General features: G+C 38.0%; 3 protein-coding genes across 7 annotated transcripts; all 3 read left to right on the top strand.

The window, feature by feature from the left end:
- The first annotated feature begins 71 nt into the window (after nt 1–71).
- LOC137952876 (putative ALA-interacting subunit 2) lies at nt 72–5,139 on the top strand. Of its 2 annotated transcripts, none has more exons than XM_068799976.1 (9): nt 72–791; nt 1,425–1,486; nt 1,575–1,649; nt 1,760–1,876; nt 2,737–2,807; nt 3,148–3,445; nt 3,725–4,014; nt 4,243–4,280; nt 4,361–5,139. In XM_068799976.1, the coding sequence occupies exons 1-8, from the start codon at nt 713–715 to the stop codon at nt 4,256–4,258; spliced, it is 1,008 nt and encodes a 335-aa protein (XP_068656077.1). In that variant the 5' UTR covers nt 72–712; the 3' UTR covers nt 4,259–4,280; nt 4,361–5,139. The 2 variants fall into 2 exon arrangements, with proteins under 2 accessions (XP_068656077.1, XP_068656076.1); XM_068799975.1 differs by having other exon boundaries at nt 73–791; nt 4,207–4,280.
- Nucleotides 5,140–10,911: 5,772 nt separating this feature from the next.
- On the top strand, nt 10,912–15,370 carry LOC137953363 (polyamine oxidase 2-like). Of its 4 annotated transcripts, none has more exons than XM_068800731.1 (10): nt 10,912–11,365; nt 12,530–12,645; nt 12,767–12,855; nt 12,969–13,082; nt 13,212–13,299; nt 13,393–13,478; nt 13,740–13,842; nt 14,083–14,180; nt 14,288–14,717; nt 14,870–15,370. In XM_068800731.1, exons 1-10 carry the CDS (start codon nt 11,326–11,328, stop codon nt 15,179–15,181), a joined length of 1,476 nt encoding a protein of 491 aa, XP_068656832.1. In that variant the 5' UTR covers nt 10,912–11,325; the 3' UTR covers nt 15,182–15,370. The 4 variants fall into 4 exon arrangements, with proteins under 4 accessions (XP_068656832.1, XP_068656830.1, XP_068656833.1 ...); XM_068800729.1 differs by having other exon boundaries at nt 14,288–14,735; XM_068800732.1 differs by having other exon boundaries at nt 13,212–13,303; nt 13,397–13,478.
- A 1,384-nt stretch (nt 15,371–16,754) lies between these two features.
- Nucleotides 16,755–23,095, top strand: LOC137953523 (pentatricopeptide repeat-containing protein At3g59040). Its single transcript, XM_068800948.1, has 7 exons — nt 16,755–16,917; nt 17,761–18,073; nt 18,146–18,436; nt 20,442–20,690; nt 20,876–21,000; nt 22,088–22,186; nt 22,270–23,095. Exons 1-7 carry the CDS (start codon nt 16,868–16,870, stop codon nt 22,922–22,924), a joined length of 1,782 nt encoding a protein of 593 aa, XP_068657049.1. The 5' UTR covers nt 16,755–16,867; the 3' UTR covers nt 22,925–23,095.
- The last annotated feature ends 12 nt before the right edge of the window (nt 23,096–23,107 follow it).

Raw genomic sequence — 23,107 nt, 5'->3', positions numbered from 1 at the left:
AGGTTTGCCTGGTGTTATCTGAATCGAACAGGGTCTGATTTCGTATATATTTTGGTGGCGATACTTAAACTCGTCTACTTTTTAACTGGTCTTGAGTTTTTCTCCGTCGCGACTCGCGAGTTCTGACTTAACACCTTCACCTAACATAACGAACGCATTCATCATCCCCCCTCTTTCTTTTATATTTGTTCAGAAAACCAGTTGAGGATTCTTGTGATCTTCTCTTTGTCTCTTCGACGGAAGGTATATATTTGTTTTCCTTTATCGTCATCCCAAGCAACTTCTGGCTTTGTCTGAGATTCCCAATCTACTAAACCCATTTCGACTTTCAACTATTTCTCTGTATTTCCCCTCTTCCCTTCTGACTTAAGGACCATTTGGGAGAGTGATACCCAATTCTCATTAAAAATTTACTCCCCCTTTAGTTTCTTTCTTTCTTTCTTTTTGGACCAAGTTCAGATACACTTCCCTTCAATGTTAGAGGTCCCCATTTTTTTAAATTTCAGGAAGATCTAGTACTTTTACTTGATGGGTTTGGATCAATATTAGCTATTGAGTTGTCGACGCCTCAAGTTCTTTGCTGGAACTCGCTTAGAGTGTGGAAACAAAAAGGAAACTGGAACTTCTCTTTGATGTTACCGTGGGGATTGCTCACTCCAGTTACGCTGTATGGGTGTTAAGAAGGAATTTGTACTAGTAGTTTAGGGTTCGGATGGATTCGGAGGGAGGTAGTTCATCGGGAACTGGGCAACGAACTTCATCTGCTTCCCCTGCGTCCAGGAGGCCAACAGGTTTCGGTCTCTTCTTAGTTATTTGGCCTTGAATCTGATTTCTTCTACATTTTGGTTGTGGTCCGATAGATGTTCATTTGGTATTTAGGATCTCAACTACAGAAATAGTGGCCTTTTATGCTTCGGACGTTGATTTAATTTTATTTGAAACTGATTTGTTGAGACTTCAGAATAAATTTCGTTGTAACTCTTATATCTTCTTGAAATGAAAGTTACAAATTGTAAAGTCTTTTTCTTTTCTCAATATTGCTTAGCGAATATTATTGGAGAAAATGGAAATATGATTTTCATGCAGTGCAACCTTGAGATTACGGTGTTAAATCTCCTCCAACCCCAAAATTTGTTATCGTTTCTTTCATGGGATGGAATCATTTGGCTTGCCTCTTATATCTTCTTGAAATGAAAGTTACAAATTGTAAAGTCTTTTTCTTTTCTCAATATTGCTTAGCGAATATTATTGGAGAAAATGGAAATATGATTTTCATGCAGTGCAACCTTGAGATTACGGTGTTAAATCTCCTCCAACCCCAAAATTTGTTATCGTTTCTTTCATGGGATGGAATCATTTGGCTTGTTGTTCTGCTTCTGACCCAAATTGAGGGATAAGTAAAAGGTTTCTATGATTACTTGCAGCTTATTATAAATTCACCCAACAAAATCTCCCGGCTTGTAAGCCTGTTTTGACTCCAGGATGGGTAAGAGACAAATGTCTTATCCATTGAGTTTATTGTTCACTTTAGTAGCTCATGTGCTCAATGACAATCTGAACTTGGTCTTTTGCAGGTGTTCACAACTTTTTTGTTGATAGGTGTTCTCTTTATTCCTGTTGGATTTGTCGGTCTGCGTGCATCAGAAAGTGTAAGATATCCATTTTATTCCTTGCACCATTGTTTCTTTGACTTGGGCTATATATGTTATGCAGTTGCAAGAACATCTCCAAATATTTATGGCTGCAATCCATTTTGTAGGTTGTAGAAATTGTTGAGCGCTATGACACGGAATGTATACCTGAGTTATACAGAAGCAATAAAGTTGCTTATGTCAAGGACGATTCAATTTCTAAGAACTGTACCCGATTTCTAAAGGTGCTTCTAGTAGTTCCATACGATTGTTTCCTAGACTTAACTTCATGGATTCACCATTTTTTTATATATAAAATTAACTCTGTAGATGTTTGGACTTCTACACTTCATATGCTTCATGTATCACATATTCTTTTGGGTTTGGACTACTAAAAACATTTTTAATATATGTAGATCAATTTTGTTATTTCCTGTGCTGATTCAAAGCTCAAATAAACTTTAACATGGATCATTGTTCATTTCTGAGTCACTAACCAAAGGGTTGACCATCTAGAAAATTTGAATGTTAACTGGTCTTAGGCAGGGCCTGAGTTTGTTGAAGTTGACAATTTGAAACACTGGACTGAAAAATCTTACAGTTTCTGAGGTTTAATGGTCAAGATAGGTGTTCATAAAGATTTTTGACTTCAGTGTGTTATGTTTTTTCCAAGCAGTCCATTTTCCTATAAAAAGTAACATAGTTTCCTGACACTTAGCTGTTTAGAAAATGTTTGGCCTGATACAAGGAACACATGTCATAAATTGTTTTGCCCTCTGTCTAGAGTGTAATTCTAAAAGAACTAGATAAGTCAGTTGTTCACTTATTATTTAGAAAATGATTTCTAAGTATTTAGGTACTTCCAATCCTTGTAACATCCATGAGTTTTTTGGTCATTTTCAGTCTAGTTCGTTTCTTATTAACACCTGCACAGACATATGCACGTGTATAAGAATTTTATATTGGTTATAGGAAACATTTACTTACCCAACATCTGTTTAGATTATTTCCTGGGAGAAGATCAGATAACAAAAGCTTTTTTAACAATTATATGGAAAGCCTACTTCACACTTCAGGGTGACTGAAATTACTTGTGGTTTTCCAGGTGCAAAAGCACATGAAAGCCCCAATCTATATTTATTACCAGCTAGATAACTTCTATCAAAACCATCGGCGGTAAGAATTCTTGCTCTTATCACAATGTTGTTTATAGTTTCGTAAAAAAAATATACTCACTAAATTTTCACATTTTTGTTTGTTATTTTTCTATTTTATCTTTTGGAACTTGGGATCAGACGTTATCTCTTTCACCGTATTTCTTGAATTTAATAGTAGTCTTGGTCTATTGCCCAATACAAAGAAATTCCTCTAGATTATTGATTCTCAACTTCCCTCCCCTCCCTCCCTCCCTCCCTCCTTCCTGTAGAGCATTTGATTGGCTTCTTTTCAATTCTAGTGGTTTATCCAGTAAAGACAATGTTTCCACTCACAAAGGGCTTTCTGGAATGCTGTCCAGATATGTAAAAAGCAGGAACGATCGGCAACTTTTGTATGGACTAAAGTACAATGACACTAGCTCATGCCAACCTGAAGAGCACATGAATGGGCTCCCAATTGTTCCTTGTGGTTTAACTGCCTGGAGTTTGTTCAACGACACATTTACATTTTTCCGTGATGGGATAGAACTAAGGGTCAACCGGAAAAATATCGCTTGGAAAAGTGACCGGGAGCACAAGTTTGGGAAGCATGTCTATCCTTTTAACTTCCAGAATGGTAGCCTGATAGGGGGTAAAATGCTGGACCCAAATATACCTGTGAGTATGCAAACTTTTGGATAACTGTGAAACATTTTTTAAAACCTTAGAATTGACAATCAAAATTAAAGTATGAAAAACCCAATATGCATGATTGTAAAAGTGCAGTAGCTACATTGGAGTGCATAAAAGTACTCTTCATTATTATGGGATATTCTTAACAATTTTGTTCTGTACATGTTTTTCTTTTTGAACAAATTGTTGATTGCAGCTATGCAATAAAGGTTTCTTGGTTGTCTTGTTTTGACCTTTCTTTGTTTTTCTTTTGACATGAATCAGTTAAGTGAGCAGGAAGATCTTATTGTATGGATGCGTACTTCTGCACTGCCAAACTTTCGGAAGTTATATGGCAGAATTGAAGAAGATCTAGAAGCTAATGATTACATAGCTGTGAATCTTGCAAACAATTACAATACTTACAGCTTTGGAGGAAAGAAAAAGGTTGTTCTTTCAACGTCAACCTGGTTGGGAGGAAAGAACAACTTTCTTGGTGTGGCCTACATTGCTGTTGGATCCTTGTGCATCGTTGTTGCCTTTGTGTTTGTTCTGCTTCATATGAAAAATCCAAGGTCAATATTTCCTATATTCTAGCATTTCAAGTACAATTCACTCTCATTTTGTGGAGTTCAACTTGGTATTAGAGGCATATGGATCACTTCAAGATTTTTGAATATTATTCACCTATGAAGCATTCCATTTATCTGTTCAGAGACTTAAGTCTGTCCATATTTTGATTTTCCTATTTTTGTTCCTTTTTGAAGACCGTATGGTGACACGGCTTTTCTAACTTGGAACAGGAAGAGTACTTTCTAGTCAGTACTATGTGTCTCCCATGGTGAGTAACTAAAAATTTTTATTTGAAAAAAGATAGCATGTTCTATTGTTTTTGAAATAATCATGCTGTTCATCTTGCAGGTATTCATCAGTTCACCCCTCACTGTTGAAGATCATGGGATGAGTACGCTTGTGCACAATCTGAAGGCTCAGTTCAGTATGCAACACTATGATTGTTCGACTTTTATTTTCATGCCACTTCTTGCAACTGGCCGAGGGGAACTTAATGACAAAGAAAAGGAACCTGCAAATCATCCCAAATCATGGTTGTTTACTGGTTTGGTAATACATATCTTGTTGGTAATGCTAACATGGTGGTTCAAAGTCACACACATAGAAAAAACAGGACTTCTGTTGTATGTAAAAATTTATTCAACTTTCATCAGTTAACAGATACTAGATCCATCCTGCAAAATATAAGGAACACATTCCTCTTTTTACAATGGCAATGGTGACTTAGCTAATGTTTTCCACCTGAGGTGTGTTTGCTTGGTGTCATCTCAGAATTAGTTTACACAGTGGAGGGCTAGTTGGCATGGTTTGGCAGGCATGCATTTTGGTTGCTGCACTGAGAAAGTTCCTAATATGCTCGTGCATCTTTTATTAAGTGGGGGGCTTTTGCCCCAGTCATAAGCCAGGGAAAAAAGAATTGGCGACACTCTCTTTCCTTTTGCTTCGACCCTCTGTTCTCAGAAACATGTAAAGTGCAGAAGGATCGTTTGAACAAACATATGACAACCTCCACTCTGAAAGAGTAAATGGGTGTGGTTTTATACATTTGAATGTTTCCTGTTTTGGTCTGGGTAAAAGCTGATTTGAGGATTCTTCGTTCTCGCATATTTATAAGGTTCAGGCAGACTTACAGAACTCCCTCAGCCACCATCTTCTGAAGTTTAAGTTTAGGTTTTGCATGTTTGGATGCTTTTGATGCGTATTGAATTTGCAGAGAGCAGAGGAAGAACGGAAACACACCAATCTACCAGATTTCTACTAAAACAACGGAACACAATTACTACGTAACCGAGGATACTCTCCAAATCTCCTCTCGTTCACCATTTCCAGCAGGTTTCTACATTACATGAGGAAAAGAAAAGCTAAAAACTACCATAACAGAAACTCCATCAATGGCACGAGCTAGACCGACAACAATCAATCTACTGGGTTGGGGCTCTCTTCGAGGATTGTATCCAATTTCGGAACAGTAGAAGTTTTACATGGAGTAATGATAAGAGGCGGAGCCACCTCAATCCATTGATGGAGATATTGAGCTTCAATTCTTGCCATATGTCCAAGGTCACTGATCTTGTTGCTGCTGGTCTTGTGGGTTTTGAAGCTGGAGGACGTACTGAACGGAAGAAGCTTCAACCAATTCAAACGGGAGAGCATAAACCAGGGAGAAGAAGCTCTACTAACGACGAAGATAGTGAGTCACTTGATGATGCCTTAAATAAGACCAGCCAATCTCCATCGTAAATAAAGACAGGGAATGACACTGTAATTTCTGAGAAAGCTGAGAAAAACGGGCCGTTCATTCGAGGAAAGATCTTCCCGGAAGTTTGGACATTATCGGTGTCTTGATAACTGACAATTCGACTTGCTCTTATGTTTGATTGTGTCGTCAGTGGCTGATCCCTACGGCTACTAATGGCTCCCCAGGAAATTCCCCCACTGACCCGGTGCAAAGAGAGACCTGGCAGCTTCTACTCCGTTCACGTTTTCAAATCTTGGCTTTCTGTTGGTCGATTGATATCGATGTTTGAACATATTGATTGTTTTTATGAAAAGCTTCCATGAACGTTCTTAATCTGAATACAAAGACGAGAAATACATTAACCCAGAAAGATTTCCTGCAAGTATTCTGAATATTTTTAGTGAGCACGATTCTTACCAAAGCATTTAGAATACCTCCATCCTCCCAGAGATGTAATGCAGCAGATTTTTTGACTGGGAATTCTTCAAATGTCTCCATCTTTCTGTTATCGATCAAGGAACAATTAGGTCTTCTCTGATCTACCGTCTCTGGGAGTGGTTCTTTCTTGTTTCGTCCACCATTAACGAGCAAACAAGACACACGATAGAAGATTTGTTTCTCTTAAATTCATAGGATGTGATGAGTGTCACATGTTTCTCTGTATCACACCAATCTTGAGTAGATATCTATATTTATGATTTTTTTTCTTCGTAAATGTTAACAATCTTCTGATGATTTTACCATGATGGTGTTTAAGTTAATATTTCTGCAACAATTCTATCAAAGAAAAATATATAAGAGAACTCGTCAAAATCCTGTTAGCAAAATAACGTAGAAAAATTGGATTTCCGTAACTTGAAACAGAAAAAATCTATACCGAAGTCTTAAAAATATACACGTCTGTCTTTGTGATTTATTCAACGCCTCATTGTATCTCCTGTGAAGCTGCAAACATCTTCTTCACGGAGCGATTAAGTCCATGGTCCAGAATATGTGATCATAGCTCCACGGATCCGTCTTCAGGAAATCATCAAAAAGAAACAGAGCTCCACAAATCATCTCTTGATGGTGTTTTCTCCCGTTTCAGAATCATCCTCAAAAATGGTATCCAGATTCGGAAGATAGGAGATTTTAGTTAGGCAGATGACAAGGGCTGGCTGGATCTCCACCCATGGAAGCACATGTCTGGTTTCCTTCCCCAAGGTTGTCAGTAGGTATAAACTTCCCTTCGCCATTGATGCTCGCTTTTGATCTTTCTGGACGAGTTGAAAACAGAGGCCTTCGAGCTTGATGGTAAGAAGGGAACCACTCGGAGATAGTTATAAAGAGAGAAGAGAGAGAGAGAGAGTAATTGTGACAGGAGCCAACGGAACAAGTTGTTTGATCTGTAAAACGTATCAAGATGCAATTTTGGCCTTCCATGCGTGTAATGTGAAGAAACCGTCTAGAAGAGTTGAAATTTCTTGGTTGACAGGAAACTCTCGAGTCGTCCGAAGCTTTTAGTGTTTTTTTTTAAATTCCAGAAAGTTCCAGATAGTTGTTGAGCGGATAGAATTGCTTCAGCAGTCCCATCGTCACGGGTCATGGCTGAGAAGCACCTTTGACCAATGCTAATTCTGGACTGAAGATTACAGATTCCATTGTTGAGCTTCAACACGAATGAGTTTAAGCCTTGGTACAGCTTTTGGGTACTCGCCCATAATCAATTTTTTTTTCTATTAAAGCAATGTTCAGTTGATTTTTCCGTTGGAGAACGACAGTAATGGCGCAGATAACAGGTGACGAAACCAGAGAGAGAAAATCTGGAAAGAAAGAGTGATAACTAAATGTATTGAAAATCAGAAGTTTGTACGAGGGAAATTTCTATGAAGAAGATGATGAACGAGGAATTAACGGGACCCATTTGCAGAAATCAAACGAGGTTAAAAGGGGATGAAATTGAAGAGAAAATTAAGCAGGCCTCCGTTGTCATCTGGCAGACACTGCAGCAGAGCAAAAACCCCAAACATGTATACAGCCGATCATGGCACCTGTCGTTGGGGACTTAATTGTGAGACGATAAAACTCGAAACAAGATAGCTTTTTCTTCTTTCAAGTATTCAGCGACTGAAAGTTGTTCGATAACTGGAGACTATTAGAAACAAATTCGTTAACCATTCAATCAGAAAGAAAGAGTGGTTGCCATTGCAAGAGCCATAACCAGACTGAAAATTCGAATTACATTAAACTACCCAACTCAACTCTACAAGGCTCCGTTCTGGCTTTTGATTTCCACGGTGCTGAATATAAATTAAAAAAAAATCAGCTTCCTCTTTCCACCAACAAGCCATGATCAATCTCTGCTTGTCTCCCTCAAGACCACCAGGTATACTTAGTCCGTCTCCGGATGCTCCCAGGTCTTGGTTCACGTTCCATTGATCATAGCTCCACGAGATCCAAAAAAAATATCAGAAGGGGGGAAATTGGGTGAAAAAAATCGGCCCAGAATGTCACACATCAGGATCCTCGTCTGCATCCAGAGGTTCCTCGAAAATGGTATCCAAATTCGGGACGTTAGAAGATTTAGTGGGAGAGATGACATAAGCGGGCACCACCGCCATCCATGGCTGCACACGTCTACCATCCTTTGCCATGCGATGGAATCAAGAGAGTTCCAGCTTCTCCTCCCTTTCGCAATGTTTCAAACAAGAGAGAGAATTGGAAAGCGGAGGATTTGTGTGAGATTTAATGGTTGAGGTGACGAGAAGCAGAGCTGCAGGCCTTATAGCGCAAGGAAAGAAAACGAACTGTAACAGACAGAAGAAACGTTACACCAGACACTCTATAATAGAATGTAAGTCGTCCCCATGTCGCCTCTGCTTAGAAAGAGAGGAGGAAGCTCAGGAACTGCTTCCTGAAAAGGAGGAGACGAAAAAAGAAAAAGGGCCAATGGCAGAGGAAGCAGGTCAGATCGGCCAACGAACACCTTGTCCAGAGCATGGACTCAGGGCAGGTGGCAGGGGACTTGTTCAGACCACCAGATCTGACCCGGCTGAGTCGCAGTTCGACCCGCTGGATGGGAAAACCCTGGTCTGAATAAGAATCAAAGGAATAGCATAATCTCTTAGGTTATCGGATAATATTTTATTATATTTATCCTATTTTATTATACACGTGTACTTTATACTTATTTCGCTCGTGGAAGGTGACCCCATGGACCATGAGGAGGTCATAGGCAATGTCGTCTTTATTTTCGCACGTACCCACGTTAGCCGTAACCGGTCACCACTTTATCCATGCGCCCCGGGCCCACCTATTGTCTCACAAAAAGTGGCAAAAGAGATGGATGAATGGAAGTCGCACATCAAAATGAGGCAGACGTGAAGCGACCGCACAAATGTGACACGTGTGTGACATCTCTATGCAGTCGGTGGGAGTCACGAGGGACAATTCACTTAGATTTTGTCAATAATTCTAACTGAAATGTAAAAAAAAATCAGATTGTAACTTATCCAATATGGTCCCATAGGAATAGTATTATTGGGGGTTAGTAAACTTAAAAGTCCGAGATGAAGATTATGATGTCCTTCATTGGTTGAAGTTATTAGTGGAGCACAGATGACATTTAATCTGGATGATGGGGACGAAGCGGTCTTTATCTCCACATTTTAAAATCCTTCATCTCGAATAAGATAAAATGGTCTTTAACGAGATGAAGGACACGCACGGCTTTTTTTTTTTTTTTTCTCACCTCGCACCCCCCTATCTCGAGCGTCCTCATTTCCTTTTTTTCCTCCCTCTCTCTTGCACCCCCTATCTCGTCTCCGTCCTCTGTCTCTCGGTCTTCTCTCGAACTCGCCCTCTCTCGTCTTCATGCTTCCCTCTCTTCTCTCGGACTCCTCTCCGTTTTTCTCTCTCACTTCTCTCTCTTATCTCTCTCGACCTCCCTTTCTTCTCCCTTTCAGCCTCCCACTCCCTTCTCTCTCTGGCTATTCTTCTTTCCCCCAAAATACTTTCCAGTTTTGTTTGATTTTCCCATTTTGATTTTGAAGATGAAAATGAAGATGAACTTGTCCACACTAACACCTTGTTTCAAAGATTTCGAACATGAACTTGTCCACACTAACACCCATTTCGAAGATGAAGATCATGTAGATGCATGAGATAAAGATCAAAATCAAGATCAAATTTCTAGTTTGTTGACCCCCCCCCATCATTCCATGCCTTCATTTTTAAGTTCACATGAATTTTTTTTATTTTATATTATTTTTATAAGAACATATACATTTAATAAAATAATAACTATTTAAAAAATCTTCATAAACATAAAAAACATTAGGGTATTTTTCATATTTTGTGCACGTTGGAGTTATTTTTACAAGGATTTGAGGGTCTCATACATAATAAATATTTATTTGGCAAAATAAAAGCTTATATTATATTTCACATTTGTCATGGTTTTTTTACTACCCTTATTGCGTTTTTTTTATTTTTTTATTTTTTTATTTTTTTATGTTTTCCAATGTTCATACTATTAAATCAGAACTGAGCTTCATCACTTCATCCAGAAACCCAAACACGAGCTTTCAAACAGCAGCAGAAGTTTCAAAAATGGCGGTCGATAACTATTAACAATCCGCAAATCTGCAGCGAGAAATCTTGTGCTTCAAATCCCCATTACCTTTCACAGATAATCACGCCCACCCCTCCCCTGTCCCCCCTAAAATAAAACAAGATAACAGATAAAATAACAAAAAGCAGAAAGAGAGTTTTCTCTGAGCAAGAACTAATTACAGAAACGCACGGGCAGGAAGACGAAGAGTAACTCCGTCATCCAAACTCGAACCTTAAAACTTGAAGCTCGAACTCGAAAATTGAACTAGAGCGCGAGCTTCATAATTGTAAATGAGTTCAAAATCGAGTTGCAGGCTATTACAGAGGAGATTCAAAAGGGATAAAGAGGGTTTAAATGATCGATCATCATCGAGGTTTAAAAGGTAAATAAGATTAACCGGTTGGTGCCACCGGACTAAGAGACTATAATGGTAAATAATACAAAGTTGTGAGGGTATAATAGTAAAAACATACCTCAAATGATTTTGTCAAATTTACGCGCTTGCCCTTAATAGAAGCTATATATAGAGGGAGGGGAAAAGTAGAGAAACAGATCAGCAGAAGAAGCTAGCCTTCAGCTCTTCCGGTTCTCTCTCGGTTCTCTCTCGGTTTACGGCGTTTTTTGTCTCTGGGCGCGACGCCGACATCTTGTTCTGATAAATTTGCTCAGATCTGCTGAAGAAGCTTTTAATTTTTATCTGTTGATGGCAAACTTCGGAGCTTGCCTGCCGAGCTAGTCGATTTCCTGCTGTGTTTCGCCTGTTATAGGCGTTAATATACCCTCTACTTTATCCGACTGTTGTACGCTCTGCGTTACGCATGAGCTGGTTCATTAAGCTAAGATTTTCTCCGAATTCCAATCATTTTATCATCTGTTTGTTGATTTTTACTCTCCATTACTCGCCTCAATTGCCACCGGCTTTGTTTAAGTTTGAGAAGCTGTTAGAGCCTAGACTTTTGACGACGATCGTACGGGAGGAAAATGGAGTCTGGACGTAAGTGTAATCGACAGTTGAGGAGAGGTACGCAGTTCTTCTTCTTTTTATGATTTTGTGTTTTTTTCCCTTGAAATTTAATAATTATTAACTTATTATCATTAAAAACAGAAGAGTTCGTTAGTAAGGTTTAATTTGAGGGAATTTGTACGAATGGCTAGCCTGATCGTTTTTTTAGCCGCTTGGTGCAGATGAAGGAAAAAAATTGAACTCCATCTCCTTTCCCAGAAAGTATTTCTCTCTGTTTCTTTTTCAATATTTTGGAGAAATGGTATTTGCAGTTCATTTGTCGTCTCTGGTATATTCTTTTATAAGTTTCCTGTTCATTAGACTCAAATATGTGAGATTGGGTGGCACAAGTCCCGACACTATATCTGGGGGACACGGAAGCTCACATGCAGCTTCTGCATAAAGAAACGCCCCACATGCCCCTAAACGTACTGTTATTCTTGCAGCCGGTCCATGTGTTCTTGCTTGCCGCTTATTCTCTTGCATGCTAAGTATTTGCCTACGATCATGAACGACTACTCATGAATTTTTAGGTTTTATGGAGAGGCCAAGCTTGTTCAAGCCCCGGATCACTCTCTTGAGACTCGGCGTAAGATCCTGCTGAGTCAGGCTTGGAATTCTTGACTCTTTTGAATCCCTTAATATATCTGCTATGGGTGGGTTGAAACAGGTATGGTTGGGTGCTGTTCAAAGTGATCAGACTCATTTTGAACTTGAACTCTGCTGATCCAGGCTGAATCGACTGATCAAGTCAGCTAATCATCACAGAGCCAAAGGTCTGGGTCTATTACCAGAGTTGCACTTGGCTAAACCAGTTACTTGCTTTGAAGAAAAATAATGATTAAAACTCATCGAACACACATAAAACACAGTTCCTTCGAAAATAATTCTGTTTCTGTAATTTTCTTTTAAAAATTTACAGGTACGTGTAGTCAGGTACTTTCGTTTTTGTACCTACAAGTGGATGTTAATTGAACTTTAGAATTGATTCTTTTGAAAATTAATCCCGAGCCATAATCTAATAAATTGTTACTGTTCTTTTTCATGACTCACTCTCTGAACGGCATAAAACAATTTTTTTACAACCCATTACTTTAGGTGGTTAGTGTATTAGCTTTGTACCCATTGTGCCAAATTGTTAAGAACATCAATCATTTTTATTTTATTTTTTTCATTTTGCAGCTTCTTGCTATGCACATGTAGAAAGAAGGCAATCTTCTTCTCCTTCAGTCATTGTCATTGGTGCTGGCATTGCTGGCCTTGCAGCTGCCCGTGCTCTTCACGATGCTGCTTTTCAGGTAATTGTTTCAAATTGCTTATTCGATCTATTTTGATAATGTGCTTAGGACTTTTTTTCCCTTTATTTGTTCAGCTTTTGAAATTACACAATCTTGACATGCTATAATACGTTGTTCTCAGGTTGTTCTGCTTGAATCACGACAGAGAATTGGAGGCAGAGTGTACACAGACTTCTCATTTGGTTTTCCGGTCGACATGGGTGCATCATGGTATGCCCTTTTCCTTTTCTCTTTTTATCATTCAACTAATTTGTTTCCAGAAAGAAAGGAAAGTTCTCTACCTATCCAAGTAGATGCTATATATGTTGTCAATCATGACTCAGGTTGCATGGTGTCTGCAAAGAAAATCCCCTGGCCCCTTTGATTGGGCGATTGGGATTACCACTCTACCGTACAAGCGGTGATAACTCTGTATTGTATGACCATGATTTGGAAAGGTAACTTTTATAGCTGCTGCATATTTCTCGTATAAAATTGCAATTAATGATTCTTGATGACAAAGAAGGTTGTTCAGGGTGTCATAGCTTTGACTTTCATTGTATTTACTATATTTATCTTTTTCATAGCTATGCACTTTTTGACAAGGATGGTCAACAAGTCCCTCAAGGACTGGTCACAAAGGTTGGTGAGGCATTTGAGTATATTCTAAAAGAGGCAAGTTTCTCATGAACTGTCTTTATTTTTTTCTTTGTACTAGTTTGTTATGGTGGATATTTGCAAAGCTTGCTTATAAGTTGATGTTTGCAGACAGAGAAAGTGAGAGAGGAGAATAAAGAAGACATGTCCATTCATCAGGCAATTTCTATTGTTCTCGAAAGATGTCCTGATTTAAGGTTTGTCTTTTGTGTACTTAGTACCAATCATGCAACTATGGCCGCTGAAGTTGTATAAACATTCAAAGAAGAACTTGGGTTTGTGGATTGGGCCTATGGCCCACTGGCCATATAGAGGTATTTATAGTGTGAGGTCATGGAATCAAGTCTCACAGGGGTTATGGGTGTATTGTATGTTGGTAATCAACATCCAGAAGAAGAACAAAAAAAGTTGTATATACATTCAAGCTAATGTCTTTTGAAATGTGATTTTGCTTACAGACAAGAAGGACTTGCACAGAAGGTTCTTCAATGGTACTTGTGTAGAATGGAAGGTTGGTTTGCTGCAGATGCAAATACCATCTCACTTAAATCTTGGGATCAGGCATGTAATCCCCATCAGTTGTAATTGTCTTGATTTCAATGGAATTTTTCTTGTCTTTTTCTTACCTTGAATACTACCGAACTTGACTTGAACTAAGCTATATGTAGGTTTGTCATTTACACCGCATACCTAGTCTTCGATTTTAAGAATTAATTTTTGTCCTTGGTTAAAATAGTGATGCTTGGATGTCCATTTCTGGAGTTGTAAAGCATTTTCACCTAAACGAAGTTGGTGATGCAGGAGGAGCTGCTTTCAGGGGGTCATGGACTTATGGTTCGTGGTTATTGCTCTGTTATAAATACACTTGCCAAAGGCCTTGATATCCGTCGAGGTCACAGGTATTAAGGGACTGATAAAAAAATTAATCCTTTAACAGCTTTTGTTGTTGATCATGTGTTTTTTGTCTAAAGGCTTCCTGGTTTTTTAACTATAGTTTTCCTTTCAGGGTCACAAAGGTTACTCGGCGATATAATGGAGTAAAAGTGACTGTTGAGAATGGAACAACTTTTGTAGCAGATGCAGCTGTTATTGCTGTTCCTCTTGGGGTTTTAAAAGCTAACCACATTAAGTTTGAACCAAGACTTCCCGAGTGGAAAGAAGCAGCTATTGCAGAGCTTGGGATAGGAAGTGAGAACAAAATAGCCTTGCATTTTGATAAGGTCTTCTGGCCCAATGTAGAGTTCCTGGGAGTGGTAGCATCTACTTCCTATGCATGCAGCTACTTTTTAAATCTTCACAAGGCAACTGGTCACCCTGTTCTTATTTACATGCCAGCTGGACAGCTGGCCCATGACATCGAAAAGATGTCTGACAAAGCAGCTGCTAATTTTGCTTTTCTGCAACTAAAACAAATTCTGCCAGATGCATCTGAACCGGTTTGTACATGTGCCCAGGTCTCTCTCAGTTATAATTTCATTTGTGCATCTGCTCGTCTATACTCCATTTGAGCTTAATTGCCGTACTGTGTTACCTCTAATCTTTATATTCGCCTCTGAATGCTCTGATTTCCTATGCATTCTCTTTGCAGATTCAGTATTTAGTTTCGCATTGGGCAACAGATGTGAATTCTCTTGGTTCTTACAGCTATGATACCGTTGGGAAGCCACATGATCTTTACGAACGCCTACGAATTCCCATTGACAATCTATTTTTTGCAGGGGAAGCTACAAGCATAAGATACCCAGGTACCGTGCATGGTGCCTACTCAACTGCGCTGATGGCTGCTGAAGACTGCAGAATGCGTCTCTCGGAACGGTTTGGTGAATTGGATCTATTTCAACCAGCCATGGGGGAAGAATCGATGTCAGTTTCTGTGCCTCTCCTCATCTCTCGTATGTAGCTTTCTCTTAGCCCACACCAATATCATTCTAGTGTGCTCTTCTTCCCCCACTAAACGTAGTTATAGTTCAGCGGGGGGAAACCATAGAATGTTCATCTTAGAGATGAGCTAAAACACTGAAATAGAACATCATTCTGTGACTATGTTATTGTGGAATTTGTATGGATCAAATTAATTAGCTGTGGTTTATGCATTCGTGTTCCAATTTTATAATAGCATGTCCTTCAAATTCTCTGATGACGCATAGTAGTTTCTGAATTTTCAATTCAAAAGTGACCCATCTGTCATATGAAGCTTTTTTCTATTATTGGACCCATCGTCACTGCCAGATATTATAACATTTATGGGAATCTTCGGTGGTGGTGCTCGGTTGATCTGTTCTCATTCTCTAGCACTAAACTGAAGTGGGTTTCAATTGTATTATATGACTAGGTTCCTTTTATATTTTATTTAAAGATTTCGCGCTTTTGGAATCTGGATTCTTGGGGGCGTCACACAAATTATTAAATGTACACAGCAACCTCGAAAGATAATAGTTAATAGGAAAAAGGATCTCCATCAGCTTCCATTAATGAGCAACGCCATTGTGCTGAAAGTGTACAAAGTGTTTGCTAAATGATTTTTATGTTTTTTTGGTTGAATCCTAGAATGGATGAGTTGCTGATGCCTATTTCCACTTAGATTTTGGTGCTGTCTCAAACTTAGTAGAGAGTCGAGAACTAAGACCAAATATATTACATACACGCAGGATCGAGGTGACTTCATAGAACTGGATATGAGATAAGATATGGTGCACACGAGATCATCCCAAGATCCTACAGAACCATTAGAATCATCAAGTAATATTAGAAAAAAAAAAAAAAAAAGGGGTTTCAACCAAAGCTGGATGATGCACTAACTCAAAACTCTTTCACTCACTCATTTAGCAATCAAGTTGAGAAGCTTGAGAGAAGCAGAGATTGTTCAAAGAAAATGAGAAAATCTGTGAATATCAACATCTCAGTTATGGAAATGCATAGTGGAACAGATTATTTATCCACTGATGTATGAAAATGACTACCTCAATCTTTTCATTCCTGCTCAATAAATAAGCAGCAGCTAAGCAGGAAGTGGCACTTTCAAGAAGAAAAAATATTCCTGCTTAATGTGAACCCTCTAGCTGTAGTGCTTCAATCTTTGGCATTTCAAGTTTATTTCACATAAACCCAAAACCTCACACCTGAAAAACCCAGCTTCTATAGACACCACGATTTAACCCCGTTTAGAGGTAGGCACCGGGTCGGGTTTCGCGGGAAACTCGACCCGAAAACCCGGGGATGGGGCGGGAAAATACGCCGTTGGGTCAGAGATGGGTTTTCTCGAACCCGACGAGTGCAAACCCGCTCAATACCCATAATACCCTTATGTAAATATAGTAATGACATAGATTTAATGGTACAGTGATGTACATTTTTAAATTTATGAGGGTTATTTAAGGAAAAATAAATATTTTAAACTATTTTGTATTCGAACGATCAACGGCTTAAATAGATAAGAGTTTCATCTTTTTGTGATTTTTGTGGTATGTTTTCAGTTTGATGTTTTTTAGAGCCTTTTTTTTTTATGCTGATTGACAAAAAATGGAGGAAACACATCGGTAGCTTGATAGCTTCATAGGGTTTAGGGTTTACTTGCTGATTGACAGAAATGGAGGCACTTCAATCTTATTCTCTTTTCTCATTTTCTTCGAATATCAGGTTTTTCTTACTTTTACTTTTTTTTTTTTTTTCTTTTCTCCTTCTTCTGCAGATTTTTTTTATGCTGATATTATCTATTTCGAATTCGATACATGGCGAAGCTTTTACTGACTCTTATCGCTCTTTTCCTGAAATTCATTTGTTCGTATATGCATCTTGTTTATGCAATTCATTAACTTTGGGATTGAAAATGGGGTAAGTGAACGATTGTGTTTGCTTTGAAGTGTTAAAGAATTTAAGCCATGTATCTCCTCTATATAAGAGCCTCTCTCGGGTAAAACGAAATAAGAGTACTTGTGCTGTTTTACTCTGTTGCTTCTTTTTTCTGGGCTTTCGACATTTCCTACCGGTTTATTTCTTTTTAAGTTGTCCGGAGGAAAAGAGAAATTCAGGGGAAATTTGCTGGTACGTCGTATTACAACGTGTTTTATGGTGTAATGTATGCTTGTGGGGTTCTTCACTGACATGGATACAGAAGGATAATGGATTCTAACAAGTTCCGGAGACTAAAGTTAATTATCCAATACTTCCTTCTTGATCAATCTTTAACATTTTCTGAAGTGGCCAACGGTGTCATAGGAGTTAATTCTTCATTTTAATCAAGACATAACTCTTTCAAAAAAAAAATTAGATATTATGAGCCAAAGAAGAGTCACTAACTTCTTTTGTCATCTGTTTCCCCACATGGGCAGCGTATTAGTAAATGTTAACCGCTTGAAGTTATTGATGAATGTAATGCTGGAGTTGTTCAGTTTTCTGAATTGAGCTAAAGCATTTTGCAAATACTATGTTGCTATTCTACTCCATCATGCTAATTTTTTAAATCAAATCTCTTGGTTTCAGCAAAATGAAGGTACTTGGGAGCCCATCTATTCCAAATATTAAACTCAAGCAAAGAACAGAAGTAGTTGCTCTTGGAATGTTGGCACCTAGGAAGTTTATGCAGAAGAAGAAGAAAGTTGAAGTGTTTAAAGATGCAGCCGATGAAGCAGAGCAGAAACGATGGAGGAAGTTGATGAATGAAATTGATGAAGCAGGCTCAGCAGTCTCAATCCTAAGAAATCAAAGGGCCAAAGGCCAGGCACTCCCAAGGGATCTGGTTCTGGGTACCCTTGTGAGATTTAAGCAATTAAAGAAGTGGAACCTTGTCAGTGAGGTACATTCAGCAGAAACAAGTAATCACATGTCATTTTGATTCACTAGGACTTATCTAATCGTTTTCTTTTAGATCCTTGAATGGCTTAGGTGTCAGCACTGGTGGGATTTCAAAGAGATGGACTTTCTTATGCTAATTACAGCTTATGGTAAACTAGGAGATTTCAACAAAGCTGAACGGATATTGAGATATATGAATAAAAATGGGTTCCCACCAAGTGTCATATCTCATACTGCTCTGATGGAAGCATATGGTAAAGCAAGACAGTATAACAAGGCTGAAGCAATATTTAGAAGGATGCAATCATCAGGACCTGAACCGTCACCTATAACTTATCAAATTGTACTCAAGATTTTTGTTGAGGTATGTCAGTCTCATCCCAGTTGTAAATTCTAAAACCCCTCTAAAGTGACATGAGTTAGATGTAAAGTTTTGTTCCGTTATTGAAATGGCACGAGTTAGATGCAAAAGTCCAAACCAGGGTATGCAACAACATTATTGTTAAGAAGTATAGAGAACATCAGCATCCCCTCGCCTGTGGCGGCATTAGGATTCCTTTCAGGAGATTTTAGAAATTACCTCAATTGTATCTTGTATATGGTCTCACATTCCGAGATCCGCAAATTCGGTAGCAGATGTACTTGCCAAGCAGGAAACTACCCTACAATCGCTGGTTGTAAGGGACCTGCTCCCTCAAATTTTGTAATTTCCCTTTTCAAAAAAAAAGTATAGAGAACATCAGGATCTATTCTCTTACCTTAATGCATTGCCTATTACTGTTTTTTTTTTCTAATAACAATGAGAAGTAGGATTTTACTGAAAAGAGGCTTGCAGGGGTGAAAGATTACAAAAAGGATTGCATTACCAATTATTTGACTTCTTCTACTGTTAAGTTTCTTATTCTTTCTTGTTATGGAATAGTCCCACATGGATTACAAAGATCTTGAGTTTATTAGTTAGAAAAGAGGTTTCCTAAGTTGGCTAATCATTTTGGAATGGGCCTTGGACCCAACTTAACATAAATTTTTTCTAACTCTTATGCTAATTTTGCAAGTGAATGATTTCATTTCTTGCTTGTGTATGTTATGCTACTCTTGCATGGGAAGTTGTTCATTGGGTTCAGTGTTGACCTTGATATATAAGCTGTAAATTTGGTTAACTATTTGCTGACAGGCCATATGCCAACAATCTATCTTACTGTGAATCTCTGATTTCTCTTGCATGGGAAGTTGTTCATTGGGTTCAGTGTTGACCTTGATATATAAGCTGTAAATTTGGTTAACTATTTGCTGACAGGCCATATGCCAACAGTCTATCTTACTGTGAATCTCTGATTTCCAATCCAAAATCGATAGAATAAGAGAATTGTAACTTTTTTCGTTGAAGATGATTAGGTCTAGTGGTTGGAAGGTTAGACAAGTGAATTCTAGATGCAGTTTCTGTTTTCATTCGTATCCATATGTTTCTGTAGTCTAGCTAATTGCATCCTATTTACAGTGAATGAATTCGTTTCCTTGGGTTTCCATATGTTTCCATGAGCTTGCTTCCAATTCTACATGGAATGACTGATAAGCATCATTATGTAATGATGGACTGGTCCACTGTCATGATTTCTACTTTTGAACAAACTGGGGCTGCACACTCAACACTTGAACCACTTTTCAAGGATCCTCTAAAGTGCCATCTTACAAGCTAGGACAACATTTTTAAGACATTAAATTGCCAAGAATATATTACTATGTTAAATATTTGCAAAGCCAATTAATTTGACTTATTTATGCTGTAACTGTCTATTGGGCATGACTATTAATGTGGATTGGTTGGTAATATTACTGTCTTGTATCATATATAACTTGTTTTAATATGTTCACCCCTACATACTTTAGTTCCATTATGGAATAATTAAATATCGTTGTTCTTTCTAGATTTGTAAGCATAGAAATATTTCTTAATAAATCTCGTATTCAGTCAATTTTCACTACCATGAGATCTTTCGTTATCTTATATGCATATAGTGATACCAAATTTTGTTTATCGTACTTTGTAAATTTTTTTTCACTGTGGTTATGTTTGTGTTAGTATATTAAGTTATTGTTCAATCTTCTACTTGTGAAACATTTCTACAAGTTCTGTTATGTAATTTCTTTCTTAACATTACTCTGCATATCCACAATATTCCATTTCCATAATTATCTATTTTTTGCATTTTCTGATTTTCTGGATCTTGTATCTGGATGTCTTAGCTGACCCTGTCCATGCAGTTCATCAAATGCTTACCTTATGGTGTATATACATTAATTTACCATTTTCAGCGGTGGATTTTTCTTGTTCTTGTTACTGATTTAATGAAGTGATGGGGCTACTACAGGCTGACAAATATAAAGAAGCTGAAGCGGTGTTTGAGACCCTTTTGAATGATGAGAGTTCACCATTCAAGCCAGACCAAAAGATGTTCCATATGTTGATTTACATGTATAAGAAAGCTGGAAGTTATGAGCAAGCTCGAACGCTATTTACAAGAATGTCTGAGCGAGGAATACCCCAGTCCACTGTTACTTATAATAGCCTAATGTCTTTTGAAACGAACTACAAGGAGGTCTCCAAAATCTATGATCAGGTAAGGTGTTTTATGGCAAAGTTCAGATACCTTCGTTTTGCTTGTTTCCAATTTTTTTTTTTCTGCATGTTGATCTTAAAAAGGAGCAGAATGTAACATGTTGGACCCATTTCCTGCTCTTGAGTGTCTTTTTACGATTTATGAACGATTTTGTTGAAATGCTGAAGCAGAACTCCTTATTTTAGATGCAAAGAGCTGGTGTTAGACCAGATGTTGTGAGCTATGCGTTGCTTATTAGTTCTTACGGTAAGGCAAGAAGACAAGAAGAAGCACTTGCAGTTTTTGAGGAGATGTTAGATGCTGATGTCAGGTGAACTTTCCTGGATTTGTTATACTGCTATGTCTTACTATACATGCCTGGATGGCTTATCTATCAAAGTGCCCTATTATGGATAGGCATGGATAGGCATGGATAGGCCAGAATGAAAATTTCTCTTGAATAAAACAACAACATCACCCAACAAAATTTTCTTTAATTCATTTAGTTACATCCTATAATAATGCTGGGACCAGGTGACCTGGGATCAAGCTATGTCTGGTAGGCTGCTTGAGCACACGGCAAAGTAGGTTGAAGTCAGGGTCAACTAGAAGTATTTTGTTCTTGTACCTTGTCTTTAGGTCTGAATCAAAAATGTCATTCATCATAACACACCTCAGCAAAATACACAGAGGCGAGTCCTCCCACTATATTAGGATATTTCTGCATTGTATGTATAATATCTTGTGTATAACTCTTCTCCCGTTGGAACTCTTCATGTTATTGTAATTTAATGCATAGCTACCTTACACCTTAAGGCAGATCAGTGTGATCAAAGATATTCAGATCACTATTGTGCTTTTCTAATACTCAGTTGCAGTCAATGAAATGTTTTGGGCAACTTTCAATTGGACTCTGTATCCCAGGTTAGACACAAATGAATGGTTGAGGGCATGATAAATACCAAGCTTTAGTAGCATTTGTATTTCATTTGCTTTCACTAATTAAGACACAAATGAATGGTTAAGGGCATGATTAATACCAAGCTTTAGTAGCATTTGTATTTCATTTGCTTTCACTAATTTGTCCTTTAACGTACCCAAGTGTGTTTGGTAAGGTTTCATCAAGATCTTATAGATGATCAACGTAGAAGTCAAATTCTTGTTACTTGAGCACTTTAAAAAAAGATTATTTGAAGCAATAAATGTTTCATAATTGTGTTGAATTCACGTTGATCTTTTTCTACAAGAAGAAATGACTGAGTTTACTTTGTTGTTTGGCCAGCTTTTAGCTGTTTTTGTTTGTTTTAATGACAATCGCCTTCCAAAAAAAAAAGTCCTAATGGGTAATCTTGAGTGTATTCATTTTGGTCTTGTCAAGAATTGTTTTTTGCTAATGGTGTTTGTTTATTTTCCTTCAGACCAACACGCAAAGCTTATAACATTTTGCTTGATGCATTTGCCATATCTGGGATGGTGGAAGAGGCTAAAAAAGTGTTCAAGAGCATGAGACGAGACAAGTAGGGAGCTTTCTAGTGTTGATAACCAACTATTTGGTAAGACCGTCATAGCGATTTAATCCTCTCTTTTTTTCTTTTGGCAGGTGCACCCCTGACCTCTGTTCTTATACTACATTGCTATCTGCTTACATCAATGCATCTGACATGGAGGGAGCTGAAAAGTTCTTTAAAAGACTGAAACAAGATGGATTTGAACCTAATGTTGTGACATATGGAACACTACTTAAAGGATATGCAAAAGTAAATGATCTTGAGAAAATGATGAAAATATATGAGGATATGAGACTGCAAGAATTAGAAGTCAATCAGACCATTTTCACTACTATCATGGATGCCCATGGTAAAAATACAGATTTTGGGAGTGCTGCCATATGGTACAAAGAAATGGAGTCTAGTGGCCTTGAGCCTGACCAGAAAGCTAAAAACATTCTTCTCTCGTTGGCTAAGACTGCAGAAGAACGAGAGGAAGCTAATCGGCTTGTGGGTAATATTGCTTCTCATTTTACCGAAGGAAAAAAAAGTCAGGTCTCAGAACTATTAGACGATGATGATGAAGAAGATGAAGATGAAGATGAAGACGGAAATTTTGTGTCCGTCAAAGATGGTGGGAATCAAGAGGTAAGTGAGCATAACTCAAATAGTCTTGACGGAAATGACAGTTCAGATTTTGATGAAGACGAAGATGGGGTTGAAGTAGGAGAATTATTTTCTGTGAAGCCAAATGAATTGGTGTGTTAGTCAACCATGCTGCGGAAACTAGTGGTACTGATTGAGTTGGAAATCTCTTTTTTGTAAACATTCTCTGTTGTATGATGGAAATTCAGATAAATTAGATCAATGAAAGATATTTTCTTAGGCATGTTTTTCTTTTTTCGGATCATCATTTTCCTCCTACTATGAAGCTCGTTCACTGTGAATGTA

This window comes from Aristolochia californica, unplaced genomic scaffold, assembly GCF_029961685.1.
Source record: "Aristolochia californica isolate CCGP_79_NKW_82.1479 unplaced genomic scaffold, dmAriCali1.0.hap1 SCAF_16, whole genome shotgun sequence".
Lineage (NCBI taxonomy): Eukaryota > Viridiplantae > Streptophyta > Magnoliopsida > Piperales > Aristolochiaceae > Aristolochia > Aristolochia californica.
The sequence above is the reverse complement of the archived record's forward strand: the minus strand, read 5'-3'. Positions and strand labels throughout refer to the sequence as shown.